Source organism: Lycorma delicatula, chromosome 5, assembly GCF_047948215.1.
Source record: "Lycorma delicatula isolate Av1 chromosome 5, ASM4794821v1, whole genome shotgun sequence".
In the NCBI taxonomy this organism is placed as follows: domain Eukaryota; kingdom Metazoa; phylum Arthropoda; class Insecta; order Hemiptera; family Fulgoridae; genus Lycorma; species Lycorma delicatula.
The window spans coordinates 84,485,939-84,509,938 of record NC_134459.1 but is presented as its reverse complement, the minus strand read 5'-3'; the positions used below and the strand labels follow the sequence as shown (position 1 = coordinate 84,509,938).

General features: G+C 28.7%; 1 protein-coding gene across 2 annotated transcripts in view; it reads left to right on the top strand.

The window, feature by feature from the left end:
• Positions 1–349: 349 nt before the first annotated feature.
• MTA1-like (metastasis associated 1-like) overlaps positions 350–24,000 on the top strand; it is a 297,677-nt gene continuing 274,026 nt past the window's right edge. For both annotated transcript variants that reach the window (XM_075366552.1, XM_075366551.1), the window contains exons 1-3: positions 350–519; positions 10,754–10,821; positions 21,080–21,173. In XM_075366552.1, the coding sequence (XP_075222667.1) occupies positions 492–519; positions 10,754–10,821; positions 21,080–21,173 (190 nt within the window). In that variant the 5' untranslated portion in view covers positions 350–491. The remainder of the gene's footprint in view (positions 520–10,753; positions 10,822–21,079; positions 21,174–24,000) is intronic.

The window sequence follows — 24,000 nt, the reverse complement described above, 5'->3', positions numbered from 1 at the left end:
AGAGAAAAATTCTAACGAGTATCATTGTTTTTGCAGGTGGATACTTGTTCTTTAACGACTACCCTTCAATGAATGCTTAAAGGGTTGAAGTTACTTATAATAATCATAACTGAAAGTTACTTTTCACAAGCGGTAAAATTTTAAAAACCAATTTTTTACGAGTTGATCGTAATTTTTGATGGGCTTTTATTTGACTCCATGGAAGACAGGGTTCCGTTACTGTCACTGCCCAATAATCACAGGGTCAATATGTAATGAAGCTAATGTCGGCTGGCTTTGTAGCAGCTTATATCCCGCAGTCGTCGAAGGACTGTGGTGCGTGACGTCATCGGATTGAGCAGGAAGGGAAGACAGGCAGGGAGAAAATGGCGAGTTGTTTCTGTCGTGAAGCTCTGTGATCGGATCGGATTTTAGTGCTCAAAGACTTCAATGTTTTTAAGTTTTAAATGTAGTGACTGTGTTTGGTGCACCAAGATACCATAGGGAGCACCATGACAGCAAATATGTATAGAGTTGGAGGTAAGAAAGAGATTTGTTATCTGTTCTAAAGTTTTAAATAGCAGGGCCGGCTGTAGCGTAAGCCTAATCTTGATGAGTGCGGAGTGATACAAAAGTGTTGATAATTAACACCTTGTTTTTATAATTTTATTTTGCCGAAAAAAAAGTATTTTTTATTTATGAAATTTTTTTGTTTTAAATTATTCATGTTGTTAAAAAATAGCATTTTTATAAGTTTAATTTTTTTAGTTGTTTTAATTGGAACTATTTTCTCATTTAGATATAGGTTGCCTCCAAAGCATGGTCAATTTTGTTGTTTGAGGGGGACATAGTGATGATCACTGATTCGTAGATACAACGTCATTAACATTAAATAAATTGATTCCATTTTCATGTAAATAGTACATTTGGATAGCCTTTTCGTTTATGTTTTAAGTTTTGTTTACATTCTACTATTAGGTTAAAAGTAAGGTTATGTTGTGAATTCGTTCAAATTCAAACTGAACATTTTCGTTAAAATGTCACGCTGTAATTTTCAGTTCGTCCAGAAAATGGTATACTAAAATCTTAGAATTTTAAGTTTAGCCCCTGAAATAAAAATCGTTTGCCTTTATTGCCCTTTTCTTTGTAATTACGGCAATTACTAATCGTTGATTTTAATAGCCTCTTAAATTTTAATTTATTATATTATTATGTAATTAAAAAATAATTTAGTTATGTATGCTTGTTGTACTTTTATTTATGTGGTTTTTTGAGAATATAATTTTAATAAATACTTTTAATAAAAAGTTGGGACTTGCCGAAAGAAGTTTTGAAACGTTAACAACTTAATAAATAACTAGCTTCTCTTTTATTTTTTTTAAACTGGTAATAATTAAAAATAACAATAATTTAATAAGTAATAAGTAATTGAAAATATATCTTTGTATTTGTTATTTAAAATAAAAGCCAACTGAAACATCACTTTTTTACTGTATTACGGTACCATATTTATAATTTATATTTTACTGATAGTACCTATCAATATTCTTATGATATTTTCTATGTTAAATAATGTTAACTTATTTTATTTTATTGTGATTGCATGGTAAAATTACTTTCAAGTATTAGAGTTAGGCTACTTTGCAGCATCTTCGAGGAGGTCATGAGTTTCAGTTTGTTGTTTCATTTTTGGAATGCAAGCATCTTACTATGTAAAGCAATTGGTTATAAATTTACTTCTTTTTCCTTCTTCATGCTAATAGCCGATACTAGTTAATAATTGCGCTATCTTGTCAATTTGGAATTGCATACCCTTTGTAGTTTTATTGGTTTTTAATAATAGTTGTTTTAATTTGGTACTTCTGTATTTAGGTATCATTTCATAATCATTTTCCACTTTAAAATAATTATCAGTTAATGGATACTTTTGTGTTTATATAACCTTGAATTGTTCTAGGTTCTGATGAGACATTAGTTTGATGAAGCATGTAAACTGAGAAATAGCATAAGCAAAATAAATATTCATAAAAATAGCTTTAAGTTATTCTTTGAAAGTCCATAATTCCCTTACACCATTGAAAATATTTTAAGTAGTTGATAATAAAAAAAAAATTGTAGTTGATGTTATCTCTTAAATAAATGTGTCTACTAAAAAATATACAACTTTACTTCTCTGAGCTGGCAGTTGTGTGCCATTGCAATTATTTGTGGTGTTTAATTTGGAAGGCTTCATTAAAAGTAGGTTATAGGATTAAAATTTGTCATTATAAGAATTTTGCTGACCTTGTGGTGAATTACGTTTGATATCACGCTCTATATTTTTTAAATATACTAGGTATAATTGATTTCCAGTACCTTATTTAAAAAATAAACTTTTTAATAATTTCCTAGGAACTGTGTTGTTCAACATTGTGTACCTATAATACTACATTTTAGGTTAACTTAAGTTTAGGCTTAAGGTTAAGGAAAATCTTTTCTCATTCCTAGAATTTTGTTTGGAAATAATATACTTAATGATAAATCATTCTGCCAGACTCCAACAACAAGGTTAGGGTCAAATCTTGTGTACAAAAAAAAGTAATAAGGTTAATAATAAAAGATGATAATAATAATAATAATAATAATTCAGTTACAAATGTTGATAATACTATGGGAATAAGTTATTTTTTTCTCTGATAGCTGAAAATTATTTGATACTTTGTATTAATTTTTATATTTGTTAATGAGATTCCTTATCATTTGTTAATTTTAAGTGTTTTATACTGTTATAAAGATTGATCAGAATCTTGGCTTGTGGAGTAGGTTTTTTTTAATATTTGTACAAATTAGTGAAATATATTAAAATTCATTTAGTGGCAGAATCCTAGTAGTGTTTGGCAATTTTATAAATCTTTATTCTTACTACTGTTGTAAGTCCAAATTTGATGAGAGCTTGCATTTGGCCTAACATCACAATCATTATTTTATCCTGTTCAGAAAATTGAGGAAATTGATAAGTTTTTGAAGATTAGAATATAGTATAAACAGCATCACTGCCATTTAAAGTTTAAATTTGTTAAAAATCCTGTTATGATAGTTTCAATAATAAAATATTACACCAACCTTAAAAAAAAGAATTTTCATGCTTGAGATATCCATTTGTTTTGATTCATGCAGTTTTTATCATTGATGAAATGGGTTTTATCTTTTTTTGTCTTCATTCATTTGACTGGTTTGATGGAGCTCTCCAAAATTCCCTAGCTAGTGCTATTCGATTCATTTCAATTTACCCCCTACATCCTACATCCCTAACAATTTGTTTTACATACTCCAAACCTTACTTGTCTGCACAATTTTTTTCTACTACCTGCCCCTCCTATTAAAGCCACTATTCCAGGATGCCTTAATATGTGGCCTATAAGTCTGTCTTTTCTTTTAACAAGGGTTTTGTCTATTCAACCTATAAAAGAGGTATGCATTAAGTTATGCAGGGTAGTTTGAATAGGTGTTGTAAATGGTTTAATTATTTTTATACAAAATGTACTCTTCCTGTTGCGATTGCTGATAATGACAATATTTGTTTAATTCTTTGTTTTCTTAAATCCTGGCCAAAAATTTTTATTTTACAGTGTTTTGTGAGTATTATTTTTTTTCAGTTATTATTTTTTGTTTTTATTTTGCTTCAAGTACCTAACATTTAAAAAAACACAGTATCTGCTGATAATGATTGTTTAAAAATCAAAATGGCCATCCAGAAAAAGATTTTAAGTAAATGTTTTTGTAAGTGGTTTTTGGAGGGAAATCCTGTTTTCAAATTTGTAATACATTTTGCTTATATGTAGGTGTGATTTCAAGTTTATATTGTATTTGTAACATATATTTTAGTGATAAGGAAATATAAGCAAGTATACATTTATTGATTATTTGCATAATCATCAATTCCTAAAATTAATTCTTTTTTATTATGACATTATGTAAAACCACCCTGTAGCTTGTGAAAAATTTGCCTTTTTTTGTGTAGCTCAGAGATCTGCAGTATATGGAAGTTTAATTTATATTGAAGTTTTACATACTGAATTTTTAATAGTTTACTGAGCTGATAACATGAAGGCAATTATGTTATTGAGAAATTAGAAGGCTCAGCTTTATCCAATGGGCAATTCTGCCATTATGCATATACTCATAGTTCTATGATTACTGAATAGAACGCAGAGCCCCACCAGATCATAACAAGGATATATATTTTCTGGTATTTTCAACATAGACCTAGCAGGGTCTGAACTTCATTAGAATCCTGAATGTCAAAGAAGGGATTGAGGATTAAAAAAGGGTATAAGATAATGATCTATCTGTGTAGGAACTTTAGCCAGAGATCAATCACCCCACCCAAAGGTTAGTTCAACGCAGACCCACTGACATTATCTCTCTGTAGATAAGGGTTTTTATTATTTGCTTACAATCAGTAAATACTGCTAATTATTTTGGGTTGATTTAAACAGTTTGTGCTGACAAAAATTACTTTCCTTTAAAATTAAAAGAACTACCCAAGAATAAGTTGGCACTTCCTTAGTGTGGTGATAGTGTCTGCCCTTTTCATCTGGAATGGAAGGCTATATCTTAATCTTGTATTCTATTTAGGCTTTTCACTTTTTTACATGCTTTGAATTTAAATCTCCCATTAACAATGGTAATTATAATTAAAATATCTGTAGTTATTTAAATAAGTAAATAAAGAAACAACCTTACTCTCTCTTAAATTTTAAGTTTTGTGGAAACTGATTTATAAAGCATTCACTCTCTTTTGAGTGACAGTAGGGTTAGAATGTTGAAAATAAAACTTACTGTATTGAAGTATTATGTACTTAATGTTACCTTACATTTAATTCATTGACAACTAAATAAAGGTCATTAATAAAAAAATATGTAGTTTTACAATAAAAGTTTATTATGGATCAATTTTTATTTAGCAATTACTATGCTGTAAAATTGGGTTGTTACTGTTGTCACTTTATTACTATTTCTTGTCCTTCCATTTTCAAGATGCTGCTCACTGAGATGTTTCATTTCATTAATCAAGTTGTTATACAGGATGCAGGCTACACTCTTATCCAGTTTTATTTTTCATTTTTGGTGAAATATATTTTGTTATATTTCATCCATATTTTATTTGAAACATCTTTGTTAGACACTGATTATTATGGAAATGTTCACAGTTCTCTTTAATAATTATATTGTCAATAATGTTATTATCCAGAATCATTTATTGTGTGTCTCTGGTGACACACACAAAGTACAAATATTTTTGTGTGTGTAAGTGAAAAGATTTTAACATGGTAATGTTTTGTTAAAGTGTGTTTGGTATCTTTCATTTAACTTCCTTTTTTTAAATTGTGTAGTTTTCTTTTCTACATGTCTGTGTGAATGATTTTCTTATTAGTTGAGAAATTTTAATATAAATATTCAAATTTTCTGTTTCAAATTACAATAATATGTTTTTTAAAACATTTAATGAAAAATTAAATTGTTAATTGTCTATTAAAAAAAATTTCAAATGGGATATTATCTCCAAATGAAGATTTAACTTTAAATTTTAGTTTTATTATTATAAATATAATTAATTGTTATTAGTACAATTAATGGGATTAAACAAACATTAATATATTAAGAGACAGGTAAAATGACAAAATTTGAGATGAAGAAAAGAGACCAGGAAGTTATTTATTAAACTTCTGTGAAACTTTAATTTTTTTTAATAAAATTTACTTTGTGTATTTTGTATGCATTTATGAATAAGAAATATGTATGAGAAACAAAAATTTATTCTGTGTTAACAGAATGTGTTTACTATTTGCAGTAATGTAATTGTTTAATTAGTGTATTAATTATACATTTTTTTGTATGAAGATAAGAATTTATCTACAAAATAATTTTCAACTGGTTATTGACAAAGAATAATTTGTCAATTCAGTCTCATTTGTTATCAGCAAAGTCTATCTTTATCCAATTATCAATATATTTTAATGTTTGTTTATAAAGATATGCTCTTAATATATAAATTTCAATTTATAAAAATAAGGTTCTATTTATTTATGAGAGAGTTAAACAGAAAATATATGATTGTTTAAAAAAAATGTTTTAATACTTTACTTTCTTTTTTTTGTTTTGCTTATCTTTGAAGATAGTTACTTTTTACTTGAGTAATTTTGACATATTTTTTAATATTGTGTTCCTTTTGCACTTGTATCATAAAAAGCTGAAGTTTATTAATGTACAAAAATGAAAACCTGCAAAAATAAATATTTCATCTTGTGATTGATGTATAAAAAGGAGCCTTCCCAAATACAGAAGTTTCTCTTAAAATTTCGAGTGATTGACTTGCTTTGTGTGGCTGTTTTCCTACAAGTTCTACATTTTTAAAATCTCTTTTTTCTGGTTTAATGCACTTATTGCAGTTCTTGAAATGGAAATAGTGACAAAGGTGTTTTTTTTTCATAGTTACATAAAGGTGAGTCATTTGTATCTAGAACTATTTGTGACTGAGGATAACAAACATTTCCAAAATTTGTAATTTATATTAAATATGTTTGTTTGATATTAAAATTGAATCTGTTTTTTTACAAGTGTTTTTTACAAGTTAAGATACAAGTGTTGAATATAACCCAATGAATTTGTTGGTATGAGCTAGGCAAGTACTACTTAAAATTATGTTTGTTCTTTTGAATGTCAATTGTTATCCAAGTTATGCAACCCACAATTTTAATTGTGCCTCTTGTAACAAAAAGTATGACATTGTTATGTCGTTGATTACACATTGTTTTCTTTCGATAAACCATCCAAATTATTCTGTTTAGTGAAGTGTTTGTTGTTTAAAGGTCTAAAATGAGATTTGGTAGAATAAGTTTTTGTTTTAGAACAGTAATCTGAAAATGAATCTTACTTGCCAATGTAAAAATGTTTTTAGAATTCTGAAATATTTTTAAATGTTTTTACTGACATTTATATGCTAAATCAAGTGTTGAATTTTTGTTCAATTGCTTTCATAAAATGGTGGGATAGAGGAGGATAATGCAGACTCTGGTCATTCTTGAATGAAATGGTTTTAAGTGTAGAGATTTAAAATAAACTGCTTCTACCTAATAAACCCATTGGTTTGGTCTATTTGTGAACTCATCGTTGCATATCTGCTGATTTTGAAGTCAAGAGTTCTGAGGTCAATTAACCACAAATATCAGGAATGGAGGAGGATAATGCAGACTCTGGTAATTCTTGACTGAAATGGTTAAAGTGTAGACATTTAAAATAAACTGCTTCTACCTAATAAACCCATTAGTTTGGTCTATTGGTGAACTCTTTTTTATTTTGTCTTCAGTCATTTGACTGGTTTGATGCAGCTCTCCAAGATTCCCTATCTAGTGCTAGTCGTTTCATTTCAGTATACCCTCTACATCCTACATCCCTAACAATTTGTTTTACATATTCCAAACGTGGCCTGCCTACACAATTTTTTCCTTCACCTGTCCTTCCAATATTAAAGCGACTATTCCAGGATGCCTTAGTATGTGGCCTATAAGTCTGTTTCTTCTTTTAACTATATTTTTCCAAATGCTTCTTTCTTCATCTATTTGCCGCAATACCTCTTCATTTGTCACTTTAACCACCCATCTGATTTTTAACATTCTCCTATAGCACCACATTTCAAAAGCTTCTAATCTTTTCTTCTCAGATACTCCGATTGTCCAAGTTTCACTTCCATATAAAGCGACACTCCAAACATACACTTTCAAAAATCTTTTCCTGACATTTAAATTAATTTTTGATATAAACAAATTATATTTCTTACTGAAGGCTCGTTTCGCTTGTGCTATTTGGCATTTTATGTCGCTCCTGCTTCGTCCATCTTTAGTAATTCTACTTCCCAAATAACAAAATTCTTCTACCTCCATAATCTTTTCTCCTCCTATTTTCACATTCAGTGGTCCATCTTTGTTATTTCTACTACATTTCATTACTTTTGTTTTGTTTATTTTCATGCGATAGTTCTTGCGTAGGACTTCATCTATGCCGTTCATTGTTTCTTCTAAATCCTTTCTACTCTCGGCTAGAATTACTATATCATCAGCAAATCGTAGCATCTTTATCTTTTCACCTTGTACTGTTACTCCGAATCTAAATTGTTCTTTAACATCATTAACTGCTAGTTCCATGTAAAGATTAAAAAGTAACGGAGATAGGGAACATCCGTGTCGGACTCCCTTCCTTATTACGGCTTCTTTCTTATGTTCTTCAATTATTACTGTTGCTGTTTGGTTCCTGTACATGTTAGCAATTGTTCTTCTATCTCTGTATTTGAACCCTAATTTTTTTTAAATGCTGAACATTTTATTCCAGTCTACGTTATTGAATGCCTTTTCTAGGTCTATAAATGCCAAGCATGTTGGTTTGTTTTTCTTTAATCTTCCTTCTACTATTAATCCGAGGCCTAAAATTGCTTCCCTTGTCCCTATACTTTTCCTGAAACCAAATTGGTCTTCTCCTAACACTTCTTCCACTCTCCTCTCAATTCTTCTGTATAGAATTCTAGTTAAGATTTTTGATGCATGACTAGTTAAACTAATTGTTCTGTATTCTTCACATTTATCTGCCCCTGCTTTCTTTGGTATCATGACTATAACACTTTTTTTGAAGTCTGACGGAAATTCCCCTTTTTCATAAATATTACACACCAGTTTGTATAATCTATCAATCGCTTCCTCACCTGCACTGCGCAGTAATTCAACAGGTATTCCGTCTATTCCAGGAGCATTTCTGCCATTGCAGAACTCATCATTGCAAATCTGCTGATTTTGAAGTCAAGAGTTCTGAGGTCAATTAACCACAAATATCAGGAATGGTCAACTTGAGACTATACAAGACATTCATACATATCATCCTCTGAAGTTATGGTGGTTCCAGAGGTTAAACAGAAAAAGAAAACTTCTATCTAATAGAAAATCATAATGTAAGCTGACTTTTCTGGTGTTATGTATAACACTGTTAAGACCCTCCAAAATTTTGTTCAAGAACAGTGATAAATACTATTATTCAAGCACCCGATCTATATTTGCATGTAGCATCACCTTTATGCAAAATTAATTGAATTTTAGAGTTCCATTTTGGAGAAAAATTTATTAAACTAAATTTTATTTTACTGAAAGTATACATGTTCACCAAAACATTGCTCTCTTATATTATCTTCAGACCCTTTTAGAACCTAAAAACAGATTTATTATTTATAATGATAGAATCTGAAGAAAGGAGCCTAAAGAATTTTAATACTAGGGCCCATTGATATGTTTTGTTATCTACAATTAGACTTTTATCCCAAAAAATTATTGACATTCGTAATAGAACTTAGTGAAGAGAGATTGGTAGTGTTGATATTGATAGGTACTTGTCTTCTCGTCAGTGATGGTACAAGGTTCAGTGGAAAGAATTCCACTGAACTGTGTGAGAATGCATAAACAGAGAACTCTTTCATTGTCTGTGAATTATACATCTATCTATGGCAGTATAAAAATGTATACATCAAAATAAAAGACAGATCAGTGGTTTCTTCAACTCATTCCCTCTTTCATGTCCTTTCTTTTAATCCCTTTTGTGCTTTTAGTATGAGTGAGCTGGCAACTCTGTATTCATGCGTTTTCAAACATGATCTCCTTTTTTAAACTGTATGAACAGTCTTACATCATATACCTAATGCCATAATTAAAACTATTTGCTTTGATTTCAAAAGGATTATGGTCGTCCAGGTCTCTCAATCTCAGATTACCAAATTGTTTTTCCCTATGGATTGTTTCAAGATTACTGTGTGTAATAATATAATCCCCATTTTGTTGAACTGAAGCCCAGTGTAAAAAATGAAATAGAAAAATTTCAGGAGCTGTATTATAAAATCTATCCAATATGTGATTAAAAGAATCAAAACCCATCTAAAGGTAGCTAATTAATAGTTTCAGCTGTTATTTTTAAATTCAGTTTTAAATATTTAAAAAAACCAATGTTTTAAATTAAGTCATTAAATATATGTCTTATTATTAATTTATTTAGTATTTTTATGGTTATGTATCGGACTAACCATATATTTTTTACTTATTCTCCAATGAACTATACATTTGTAAAAAAAGATAGTTTTTCTTAAATTGTGCTCAACATGATAATATAATATTTCATTTGAATGAAAGCGAGTCTGGCTGAGCAGGGTAGTTCACCTGAATATTTTCACATTGCTTAGATATAGATACTCCATACCTCCTGAAATAGATAATGTTTGTTTCACATTCTCTCTATTGGTTGATTGTCCCTTTGTCACTGTTCATGCATTTACCTTATCATTGATCTCTTCCTTCAAGTACTGTTTAGTAGATGTTAAGTAGACACCCATGGTTAGAGTTTGGGGATTTGTCTAGGGTTCTAAATTTTTGATGTACGTATGGTTACATGCAGTAGTTATATGTACGGGCATATCTGGAGACTGTTTCTTGTATGAAATGAAACCAAAACCTGGGGAGGGTGATGAATTGTTTACCGATTATGAATTGATATTAAATAAATAAAATACTAAGCCTGAGATGGGAATTGAACCGTAACCCTTTGGGTTGGATGGTTGGTTTCTCTATCAACACAAGATAGCTAAGTTTTATGTTTGTGATTTTTTTTTATTGGCACATCCTTTTTTTCAGTTTGGTGTGTGTGTTGTTATTAGATTCTTTTGCTGATGCTGATATTTTATTTACTGCTTTTTCATTTTTTTTTGCAGATTATGTGTACTTTGAAACATCTTCAACGTCACCATATCAGATAAGGAGAATTGAAGAGTTAAATAAGGTAGGGAGTGAAAAAAGTTTATCATAAATTCGCTTTTTTTATTTTTTTAAATAAAGAATCTAATCATATATTTGAAACACAAAAAGTGAGTGAAATGTTTTTAATGGAAACTATGCTCGTTGTTAATTAGAGATGTACAAATGTCTATGGATTTAAAAGATTTTTATTTAGACACTACTCTAAAATGTGTTCTTGGAAAAATTCAAAATAGCGTGTCAGTCTTTATACAGTGCAATTATTTGACCATAGAAATGTAAAAATATTTGCTGAGGGCATAATATTGATCAGAAATTAAATAAATACTTCCAAAAATGATTTGTGTTTGCCATTTGCTCACTTCAACAGCATAAATCCCTTGAACTTCATGTCATTTAACCTCATGGCAATTTTTTCTTTTTTTTCAGTCAACAAATTTAAATTTATTTTTATCATTGCTTATTTGATTTAGATCTGTTAAGTTAGTTTAGCATTAACTATTCTTTTAAGAGCAAAGTTATTTTGGAATAAAATTGTTCTCAGAACCCTAAACCTTAACTAACAGCTATAATATATAACTGTGCAGTTAGTTTTTGACAAAAATAATTGTTTAATTGGATATATGTCTAACATTGAAACAAAATATTGCAAACTAAGGCTCAAAGTTGTAGGAGAAATAAATAACTTATTAATATTTGACAAATAAGTAATGTGCTTTTAATTTAATACTATGTACTGTTAATAATAATAATTATAATAAAAATATACATTGAGAATGTTATTATCCAGTGGAGAATAATTACTATTAATGCCAATGATTTTAAAAACTATCAAAAAGTAAAATTTATGTTGGCTGGGTTGATGTCATTTGTTATTATATAATTTTTTTATAAATTTTATTACATATATATTTATTTATTTGAGGAGTTTTTTTTCTTAATTTTATATTTTTGGGGTATTTGTAAGTAGTTCAATTTTCAGGGCGATTGATTATATATCCATTTTGGTTTAATTCTTTCTTCAAATTCTATTAATCCATATTGAGTTATCATCTATGCTGCTACTTCTTAGCCTATAAATTATATAGAAATATATTTACTATGCATACTTTTTCTTTTGTAATATTATGGCTAGTATTTATTTAGCTTCTTCAAAATTATGATTATTTTTTTACTTATCTTAAGTTCAGGATTGTCCTGTTGAGTTTTTTAAGTTATTATGTCTGGTTTTTCATATAACAATCATTAATTACAGGTCTAATTATAAAAACAATAAATTATATTTACACATACCATTCTGATGAATATGTAAGCTGCTGTTTACCGTGATCAGAATGTGACCTGCCTTTATGTTAACAATAACTAAAGGCGATACTTTGTTTAATTTTGCTTCATCACTTTTGTTTTTAAATCATATCTACAAAATTACAAAAAAAATGTATATGTAGCTATACTGCACTAGATTGTATATACAAAACCTGCCATCATAAGTAATGATAAAATACGTAACCAAAAATGTATATATTCATAGTTCTTACGTAATTCTAATACTTTATAATAAAATTAATAATTCACCGAATAAATTAAATAAAAATACTCAAGTGATATATGTATATGTAATTGTTTGAAAGTTCAAATAATTCATCAATACCTTTGTGCTAATTAAATTCAATAAATAACAACTTGACCATCAAAACATAGTAACAGAAAATCAAAAAAAACTGATACCAATAGTAGACTTCTGCAGAATCCCACATCAGTCAGTCAATACACTATTCTATAATTACATCAGATAAATGAAAAAATAAAAAATTTAGAAAACAAGCACACTAACCACAAAATTTGTCATAATACAAATACAAATTTTGTTGTTGTTAGTGAGCTTATGTTTTATGAATTTTTAAGTTTTTATTATTTATTTACTTTTCACTATTTGTCTGATGTAATTATAGAATTGTGTACTAATTGATGATGCAGGATCCCGTCAAAGTTGACTTTTGGTATCAGTTTTTTCTGTTACTGTGTGTTAAGTTGTTATTTTTTGGTATATATATATATATATATATATATATATATACATACATTAAACACACTTGTAGGATATCGATTTCAATTTTTGTTTTTTGTGGAACTGTAATACTTAATAATTTTTATACACATTAATAAACTCAAGATAGAAAATTTAACTTTTACACATTCTTATTGAACATGTAGACAAGGTAATGTATTACTAGTTTTTAGAAAAATTTATGTAGTTGATTGTTTGCTCTCTTATCAGAAAATTATTAATAAACCTTTTGTATTTGTAATGTTTATGAAAATCCTAAACTTTTGTTGGAGCTGTGTGTTGGCTGCTGAAGAGGTTATAAAATTTACAATACTTCTTCATTTGTTCTTTATAATAGAAGTAATTCATAAATATCTCCATAGCCTATACCTAATTCTTGTGTTGCTTTAGATGTAGAAGTGGATGTTTTACAAACATCTACCTTAGTTTTGTTGTTCTGGTGTAGGTAGTTGCATTTTTAATTTCAGTTCCTTCATGTCGCTCAGTCCTGTTAAAGAATAAGCATAGATGTGTTTCATTTTAACGACTTCATTTTCTAGTAGTACAGTGATGGAAATATCACATTTGGTATTTGCATCGGTGGCATCCTGAATAAGACAAGAACAAGGCTGAGAGATGCCTTTTGCCGGGGTTCTGAAGATTATCTTTGGTAAAGCCCATAAGGGCTAAGTACAGAGTGGGTGGCGTGGCAACCAAAACTGCCACATGGCAGGCTTCTTCTTTGAGGTCAGGATGTGAAAAATAGATTTGAATTTAAAATAAATTAAAAAAATTTTTTTTTAAAGTGGACTATTGGAGTGGGATGGACAAAAACTTTTTATAGAGGTTTAAAGAGCAAATTTGTCATTTATATAACAATTTATATGTAAAATATATGGGTGTGAATATTAAATAAGATTTCTTTGGTAATTTGTGATCTTGATAAAGCTTCAGCTTTTATAAGAAAAGTTTTTTGCTAAAGTGCCCTAGTAAAGATTTGAAATTTTGTTCAGACAAAACACCCCGACCCTTTTTCCAATATTTGCAAAAAATTAATTCATTCTTTCCCCCATCCTGAAGCTACCACCTGTCTACAAAATTTGAAGAAATCTGTAACAGGATCCAGTGTTAGGAGACTGAATACAGGCCAACATAAACATCCATATAAAAAACATATAATTTTTAAACTTGAGAGCAACAAAATAAATAAAAAAAATTTTGCAGATTATTATTTACCATTTATTTCAATCAGTTTCTTTTTTTTTTTGTTAAAATTTTTTTAAATGTCTCCTTGAGGTAAAAACTTAAAAAGACAAATTTTAAAAAAATTTCTTTTTGGTCTATACACTTTCCCATTTTAGCTATAGCAACATATATCACTAACTGTAACCGGGAAAGTAAAAATTTATACAGAAATATATACAAATGATCAAAATATCCACTCTTTTGTTTGTATTCCCAATTACAAAAAAAAACTAAAAGTATAAAAAGTATTTTATCAAAAAATATTTGTAAAAATAAAAATCTTCAAATGATATTTTCTAAAAATGTGATAAAAGCGTAGGGATTTCAATTTAAAGAAAAATTGTGTACTGCTTTAATGGAAAAATGGATCTATGCAGAGAAATGTATATTTCGTATTTTTAATACTCCAAAGTAATTAGGAAGGTTCATCGCTTAAAATTTCTCATGGCTCGTATAGTTTCTATGATGCCAATAATGTTGTTTTAAGTGAATACTGTAGATGGGTGGTGTGTGTATGTATAAAATTCCAAAATTGCAATAATAATTCTAAAAAAAGTTTGAAAACCATGCTAGTATAACTAATGTGCATAAATAGTTAAAGACTATGTAAAGCTTTACTACTACTAGTAATAACATCAATGTTCCTAGTTCCTTGGGATAATTAATCCTCAAAGCTTAAGTTTGGTAGTGAGATGGAATCTTTTTTTTTATATTTTTTCTGGTTTCATTGTTTGTTACTAAATTCATCAGTACTATTCCTGTTTATTTTCTTACATTTTTTAACTGTTAATTATCCTCAAGTAGGGTCGGAGAATGTATTCTTACTGTGAATATCCTCTATGTTAACTCTTAAAATGATTATGATTTTACAATTTGTTTTATCAGTTTTGCTTTAGAAAATGTCACACTGTGGGTTGCTAAATTTACATTATTTTGCATAAGACAACTTAAAGACAACCGTTTTAGTAGTGGTTTAGATTTTGAACATTATTAAATAAGTTATTTTGATGTAGGTAAATAAAATTGATATTCTTAAGCAATTGTTTCACATAAAAATCTTTCTTTTTTTTTGTTGAATTTTTGAAGCAATTCACTAGAAATGTGACAAATGTTAAGAGAGCAAAGGGAATGTGTTGTGGTTGGTTCATATTTTTTGTAACTTAGAGAATTTTATGTAAGTTGTGAGTGGAAAAGTAAAATTGAAAAAAGGAAGACGATCAGGTAGGACATGGGTGATTGTAATTCTGTCATTTTAAGGAAAAAATATGTTAAAATTAAAAAAAAAATTAATCAATTAAATAAATAAAGGGGCTCAAGAATGAGAAAAATGAAAAACATTCTATCAGTACCTATCTGAACAGATTTATGGAAGGATAAAAATTACCTATTGCTTTTTGTACGGTATATATTTTTAAATTATCGTCATCTTCATTAACCTGGTGGCACCAACAGCACTCTTATCTAGTGCAAGAGACAGAATGAGTTTTCTTACATGGTTGAAAAATAATCTTTTAGCAATTATATAGTTTTGTTTGCATGGTTATAAACAACAAATAAAATTTAATGAATATTCTTGGTGATTGCATATGATTACATAAAATATATATTTTTTTTTATACTAAATACATTGAATGTGTTTCTCTGACAATTTTCACATGCGACTTGGTTCTAGAAACTATGAAATAAAATATTTTTTACTGTTGTTAAATATTAAAATTAAGCTATAATATTCTTTAAAATTTAGGAAAAAAGTCACAAAAATTAGTATAAAATCTAAAGGAATGTAGATCAAACAGCAAACAGGTCAAATAGTGATGACAGGAAATAATAATCACTGTAGAATATTATTGTATTGTTTGGTTGTGCAGGTGTTTTATATATATATATATATAAATAAATATTTTTTTAAAACAATATCTATTTATATTATTGCCTAATGGGTTTTTAATTATTTATTTTTTAAATATGCTAATGAATGAAATTTTTATCTTGAAATATTGTTACAGATTAACTAGTGACATTTATAAAGTATGGAAGTTGCATTTTGGTAAAATATAGATCATTTTCTTCACACAATAAATAGTTTCTCAACTAAAGAAATGTGTTTATACTTTCATAAGATTTTTAAGATGTTATGATTCTGTGCCTCAGTGTGTTTGCTATTGTTACACCAATTTCATTATTCACTTCTGCAGTCTTTATAATAAATTTTTATTTTAATTTGATTTGTGGTGTTAAGGTTTCCAGCATCGACAGTTGTTCTGTTGATTGTTGTTGTTTGATCTATGGAAGTAAATCATACTACTAATTTAATAGAACTGCTATTCTGCCTCTTGCACTAGGCAGGAGTGCTGTTAGTACCATTAGGTTAATAATGAAGATGACTGTATATTATAAAAATTTATACCGTAAAAAAAAGCAATAGATAATTTTGAACCTTCCACAAATCTGTTATTACTGCATGATGACAATAAAACCAGATTCCTTGCCATACTCCCAGTAATTTTATTACTCAAGGTTCTCTATTTTACATCTCAAAGTTGTGTATAAAAATTTAATTAAACAATTTCAATAACTGAAATAAATCATTAGCTTACAGTCTAAATTTTTTAAATTATGCAGAAGCATTATAAAGTATTTTTATTATGAAATTGGTAGAAGAAAATTGGTTGTAATTCTATGTTGATTTTTTAACCTGGAAATGCTCATAAGTCCATGCATCAAAATTTTTAATTTGTTAAGTGTAAAATCAGTAATTAGATGATATTAATTAATCTATTCTCTTTCAGTCGATCTTTTCCTTTTGGGTTTTTTTACCGATTTCAAACTACCTCTCAAGAATTTCTACTGATACAGAATCCTGTTTTTGATGGCGAAACAAATCAGTTTATCCTGACTAGGTAAAACCCTGTTTAACGATCAGGCTTGGTCCAGTTAATCTGGAAATGCCATGTATGCTTGTTAAGATCATATCAAGTTAAAAGTGCTTACTTATAACAAGATCAATTTTGAAGATGAAGATATGCATGCAATATAGTTACTACATCATTCACATTTCTTTGAAGGAAGGATGATTGGTGCTATAATAGTGTGCATTTAAAAATATAACAAATACATACAATCAACCAATGAATCTATGCTGTTAATTTACATGAAAAGGATTTTAATGTTAAAACAAAGTGGCATAATACAGATGGGACTTTTTTTTTATTGAAAAAGGAACCTTAGAAAACAAAGATTACAAATAGAATTTAACTTATAAACAAATTAAATATATATGTACGTGGTTTAATGATATTATGCCAATTTAGTGTTAGATGTTTTAATGCTATTTCAAGGTTGATCCAAAAATAAAAGATTTTTGAAATCATATGGAAAACAAATATTTAAAGGACTGGTAATTAATAAGAGTATTTGTAATATATCCCTCTATGAATCAATCCCTCCCTCTATGAATCATGAGATATTGCCGTTGGTGAGGGGGCTTGAGTGCTCAGTGATACAGAATAGCTGGACTGAAGGTGCAACCATATCAGAGAGGTATCTGTTGAGAACCATACTAAGGAATGATTCCTGAAAGAGGGCAGCAGCTCTTTCAGTAGTTGTTAAGCGTAGGTCAACACGACTTAAACGGCCATATCATCACTCAATCCTCTGAGTACTGCACAGCTGAAAGCAATGGAAAACTACAGCTGTTTTTTTTCTCAAGTAAATGTAGCTCTCTGCATTTTCATATAAAAATGATGGAGGTGCCTTCCTTGGTATAATATTCCGGAGGTAAACTAGTCCTCCGTTCGGATCTCTGGGTGGGGACTACTAAGGAAGGGGTCACCAGAAAATAAAAAAATACTATTCTACGAGTCGGAGCGTGGAATGTTAGAAGTCTAAAAAAGGTAAGTAGGTTAGAAAATTTAAAGAGGGAAATGGATAGGATAAATGTAGATTTAGTAGGAATTAGCAAGGTTCTGTGGGAAGATGAAAATGATTTTTGGACAGGTGATTTTAGAATAATTAACTCAGCTTCAAATAATGGGCAGGCAGGAGTAGATTTCGTAATAAACAAGAAGATAGGGAAGAGTAGAGTATTTCAAAATGAATAGCGATAGAATCATTGTAATAAGGATGAAATCAAACCTAAACTGACAACGATTGTTAACATCTATATGCCTACAAGCGCCCATGATGATGATGAGATAGAGTGTGTGTGTACGAAGAAATTTACGAAGCAATTAAACACATAAAAGTGGATGAAAATTTAATAATAGTTGGAGATTGGAATGCAAGGAAGGAAATACAGTGGGTGAATATGGGCTGGGCATAAGGAATGAAAGAGGGGACTTATAAAGTTTTGCATGAAGTATAATTTAGTAATTGCCAACACCCAGTTTAAAAATTTTAATAGAAGAATATACACATGGAAAAAGCCAGGCAATACTGCAAGGTATCAGATAGATTATAATATGGTTAAGCAAAGATTTAGAAATCAACTCATCAACTGCAAAACTTACCCTGGAGCAGATATTGATAGGGACCATAATTTAATAATAAAAAATGTAGATTGGGGTTTACAAACCTGAAGAAAAGGTGGAATTTAGAGAAGCTTGATGATGAGGAGATAAAGAAGATTTTTGAGGAGGACATCGCAAGAGGTCTGAGTAAAAAAGATAAATTAGAAAATGTAGAAGAAGAATGGGAGAATGTTAAAAAGGAAATTCTTAAATCAGCAGAAACGAACTTAGGCAGAACAAAGCGAACTGGTAAAAAAACCTTGGATTTCAGATGATATATTGCAGCTGATGGGTGAACGTAGAAAATATAAGAATGTTAGTGATGAAGAAACTAAAAGGAACTATCAGCAATTAAGAAATACTTAACAGGAAGTGCAAACTAGCTAAAGAAGACTGGATTAAAGAAAAGTGTTCAGAAGTGGAAAGAGAAATGAACATGGCTAAAATAGACTGAACATACAGGAAAGTTAAGGAAAATTTTGGGGTACATAAATTAAAATCTAATAATGTGTTAAACAAAGATGGTACACTGATATATAATACGAACAGTAAAGTCGATAGATGGGTGGAATATATTGAAGAGTTATACGGAGGAAATGAATTAGAAAATGGTGTTATAGAGGAAGTTGAGGAGGATGAAATGGGAGAAACAATACTGAGATCTGAATTTAAGAGAGTATTAAAAGATTTAAATGGCAGTAAGGCTCCTGGAATAGACGGAATACCTGTAGAATTACTGCGCAGTGCAGGTGAGGAAGCGGTTTATAGATTATATAATGTTTATAAAAAAGGGGAAGTTATGTCAGACTTAAAGAGTGTTGTAGTTATGATAACAAAGAAAGCAGGAGCAGATAAATTTGAAGAATACAGAACAATTAGCTTAACTAGCCTTGCATCAAAAATCTTAACTAGAATTCTGTACAGTAAAATTGAAAGGAGAGTAGAAGAAGTGAAAAAAAAAGACCAATTTGGTTTCAGGAAAAGTATAGGGACAAGGGAAGCAATTTTAGCATTCAGATTAATAGTAGAAGGAAGAGAAAAGAAAAACAAACCAACATACTTGGCATTTATAAACCTAGAAAAGGCATTCGATAACGTAGACTGGAATATAATGTTCAGTATTTTAAAAAATTAGGGTTCAAATACAGAGATAGAATAACAATTGCTTACATTTACAGGAACCAAACAGCAACAGTAATAATTGAAGTACATAAGAAAGAAGCCGTAATATGAAAGGAGTCTGAAAAGGATGTTTCCTATCCCCGTTACTTTTTAATCTTTACATAGAACTAGCAGTTAATGATGTTAAAGAGCAATTTAGATCCAGAGTAACAGTACAAGGTGAAAAGATAAAGATGCTACGATTTGCTGAGGATATAGTAATTGTAGCTGAGAGTAAAAAGGATTTAGAAGGAACAATGAACAGCATGGATGAAATCCTACGCAATAACTACCGCATGAAATTAAACAAGAACAAAATGAAAGTAATGAAATGTTGTAGAGATAACAAAGATGGACCACTGGATGTAAAAATAGGAAGAGAAAAGATTATGGAGGTAGAAGAATTTTATTATTTGGGAAGTAGAATTACCAAAGATGGACGAAGCAGGAGCGCTATAAAATGCCAAATAGCAAAGGCGAAACGAGCCTTCAGTCAGAAATATTATTTGTTTACATAAAAAAATTAATTTAAACGTCAGGAAAAGATTTTTGAAAGTATATGTTTGGAGCGTAGCTTTATATGGAAGTGAAACTTGGATGATATTATACTTTCATTATTAAGTTTGACTATGATTCACTGTCAGTAGTAGTGAACTTGTCATGGAAAATCAGCTGATTTCAAAAACGAGAGTTCTAATATTCAAATCGTAGTAATGTTCAAATCGTATGTTCAATCGTACTTTTATATGGATTTGAATACTAGATCGTGGGTACCGGTGTTCTTTGGTGGTTAGGTTTCAATTAACCACGCATTTCAAGAATGGTCGACCTTTGACTGTACAAGAGTACACCTCATTTACATTTGTACATATCAACCTTATTGGAGTCTAAACGGAAAAAGAGAGAATCAGTCTAAACAGGCTATGTCTTAATTGTCTACCTCCCACTCAGGAAGGCAGTTGCTTACCATCGGTACTAATCTGACATCTGGCATAATTAGATAATAAAGTACAACAATGTTTGATCCGATACTTGCTTAGTTTGTCACAGATAATTAGCAATAATTTTATTTATTACCAGTTGATTTTGCGTTTCTTTGCTGATTTTGTTTTTTAATATTAAAGATAAATTTAAAAAATATCTGTCTATGAATATGATCATACCTGTTTTATATATTTGGAGAATTCATTATGTAAGTGATGAATTATAATTTAATTATTTTATTTGCAATACTATGTGATTATAATTTTATAATATTATATTATAATATTTGTATTATTGTGATACTGTATTTGTTTAATAATTTGAATTTTTTTCCTCAGACGCCAAATGGAAACGTAGAAGCTAAAGTAATGTGCTTCTTCAGGAGGCGAGACCTGCCTAGCACGTTGATAATGCTGGCAGATAAGCATCAGAGTGAGTCTTCAGTCTTAATTAACTAAAAATTTTGCTATGCTTATTCCTTTTTACTTCTTTCCACTTTTATTGTTGTATTTTAGTTGTATAATATATGTACATTGTATGATTTTTAATTTTATAAAACCTATAAATTTCTAATTGATATCTTTAGGTAACATTTTATGATTTTGTACAGATTGTTTTTTTTTCTAAATTGTTTTTCTACCTCTTTTATAATTAATTATATGATCACATTATCAGTTATGAATTGCTTTTCTGAAATATTTAATTGCTTTTGATATATGGTTAATTTATAACAGTCATTAATGTCTTTTTAATCATTTGAAGCTCAATAAATTTTTTTACATCTGTGTGTTTATGCAGCTAATAATAGTACGTGTGTGTGTGTGTGTGTGTGTGTGTGTGTTAATAAATTTTTTTCTTAGACTAGTAAAAAATGTAATCTGTTGTGTGTATAAAATTTTCTTTGTGTTTATGTTTGCACAATAGTTATAGTTTACAATTTTATTTAGTTGTTATAATTGATATTAATGAATTAATTTTAATTACTTTTTTGTTTGTTTGGTTAAAGTGATAAACATGCATTTTTTTCAGTAGGCATCTAGTTTTTAGAAGTAGTTTGTTATTAAATAATTTTTTATTTTTTCATGAACATTGATTTTCTCAATAATAATTTGTTGTTTGATTATATAAGGTTGTTCTTGTTTTCTGTAAATTTCAATTATATATTTTAATTTATAATATATAATCGGTATTTTTTATTAGTAATTTATTATTTTTTTATAATTTTTGGATTCTTATCCAAATTTGGATAAGATTTGGCTTGAGAAGCACGGCTTCCTTTACAATTCTACTCATCTCTCCTTTCAACATCATTTCTCATTTCCTTCCCCAAAAAACTGCTGTATAAATCTTCTTTCAGATCCTAAAAATCATTTCTCATTCATTGATTTTCCTTTCTTCATTACAGATAATGTTTTCGTTGAAATAGTTCATTTAGCGTGGGTTTTTTTTGTATCATTATTGTAAAACGGTCATGCAAATCTAATTCTTGATTTAATTAATCATTATTTCCTAACTGTTGGGCTTGCAATTTATTTCCTGGGTTTTTCCTGTACATGACAATAGATCCTATGGAATAATTTTCTTCTCAAAAATCCGTAATCTTTAAGGCCTGTGTTTTCAGCCTATCTTAATTGCCTGCCTAATCAATATTTCTATATACCTTAATTTTTTTTGTAAGAGACAACAATTTTTTCAGTAACTAGCCTAAGAACTATAAATTTATAAAATTGTGTTATATATATTCTTTAAAATTTCAGTAAATGCATTTTTTTTTGTTTACTTAGTAGTACTGTATATGTACATATTGTTGGCAAAAATGTATCCCATTAGATGTTCTAAGCAATTTTAACTTCTTATCAACACCACCATCAGGTATTGTACAAGATCTAGGTAGCACTAAAGCTACCAACTTATAGTAAGCCAAGCATTCTACTGTAATGGCCAGTTACTTTCTCTACTCCTGTGTTCAATATTACATAAGTGTGATGGATTAACTGAAAGCTAAATTTTAATTTTCTGTTCTATAATTATTTTTTTGTTTTTGTTTTTCATTATATATATATATATATATGTATATTTTGAGGATCGGACCAGTTATAATTTTTATTTTATGATAAGTGCATGTTTAAAAAATATTTTTTAAATTTGAAAATAAAAATTGTATTTTAATTAATGTGATACTCTTTCTAATGTATTGTCCATAGTTTACTTAGATAATAATAATAAGTAAATAGTCTGGAATTTTGGAAGATGAAAGATTTTTAATCAATGTGAGCAGCAAGATTCTCTTGGGAGATATATTAGGAAAAATTACTCTCACTTTTTTTTTTATTCTTGTTTTCATTTTATGTTCTTTTATATAAGAGAAGAAAAAAGGATCAGTAAATAAGGAGGATAAAATTGTGTAGTATAGGGAAGGATCAGAAACTGTTTTATCATTTGTTATAAGATAGATACACATCTCTTTCAAAAAAAAAAACTGTGTATATATATATATATATATATATATATATATATATACACATCAGGTTCCATACATTCTTAAGTAATGTGTGTATACCACCAGTAATGTGTATAATTTGTTAATATTTTTTATGATTTATTTTGTTTTCTCTAAGTATGTTAAAAATTATTTTTAAAGTGATTTTTTTTAATGTTTAAAATTATTGAAAAACGTTGATTTTTCTTAATAAAAAATTAAATTCGTATTTTAATAATAGAAACAAAATTTCATTTGCTTTGTTGCTTTATTCATTCGCTTTTGATGTGTATAAACTCTTAAGAATTGCCAATAAACAGATAAAAATCAGTGTAAAGATATAGTAAGAGAATTTAATTCTGATAAAATGGATGTAAATAAGATTAAAGAATATGCTTTTTGACTCCAATCTTTTGGGCTTTTCAACTAACAGTTTTTAGGAAACTACATTTCTGGGACCTGTTTCATTACATTTTTAGGATCAATAAATATTCAAAGTAATTAAGTTGTAAGTTTTGAGAAGCTCTCTATATCCTCATTTTACGCTTGGAGCAGCAGAAATCGTGGTGAAATATTTTGCTAGCCGTAACTCGAGAATAAAGCGTATTCTCGACTTAACGTGAGAATATTATAAAAGACTTTTTGTCTTTTTTATATAAACTGAAGCTTATTTAAGTATCATACAGTTCAATATATGGAACTGCCCCGGGCATTCGGGCGTCAAAGAAAACCATGCGTGGAGAAAACTTCATTCGACATTCGGTAACTGAAATCAAAATT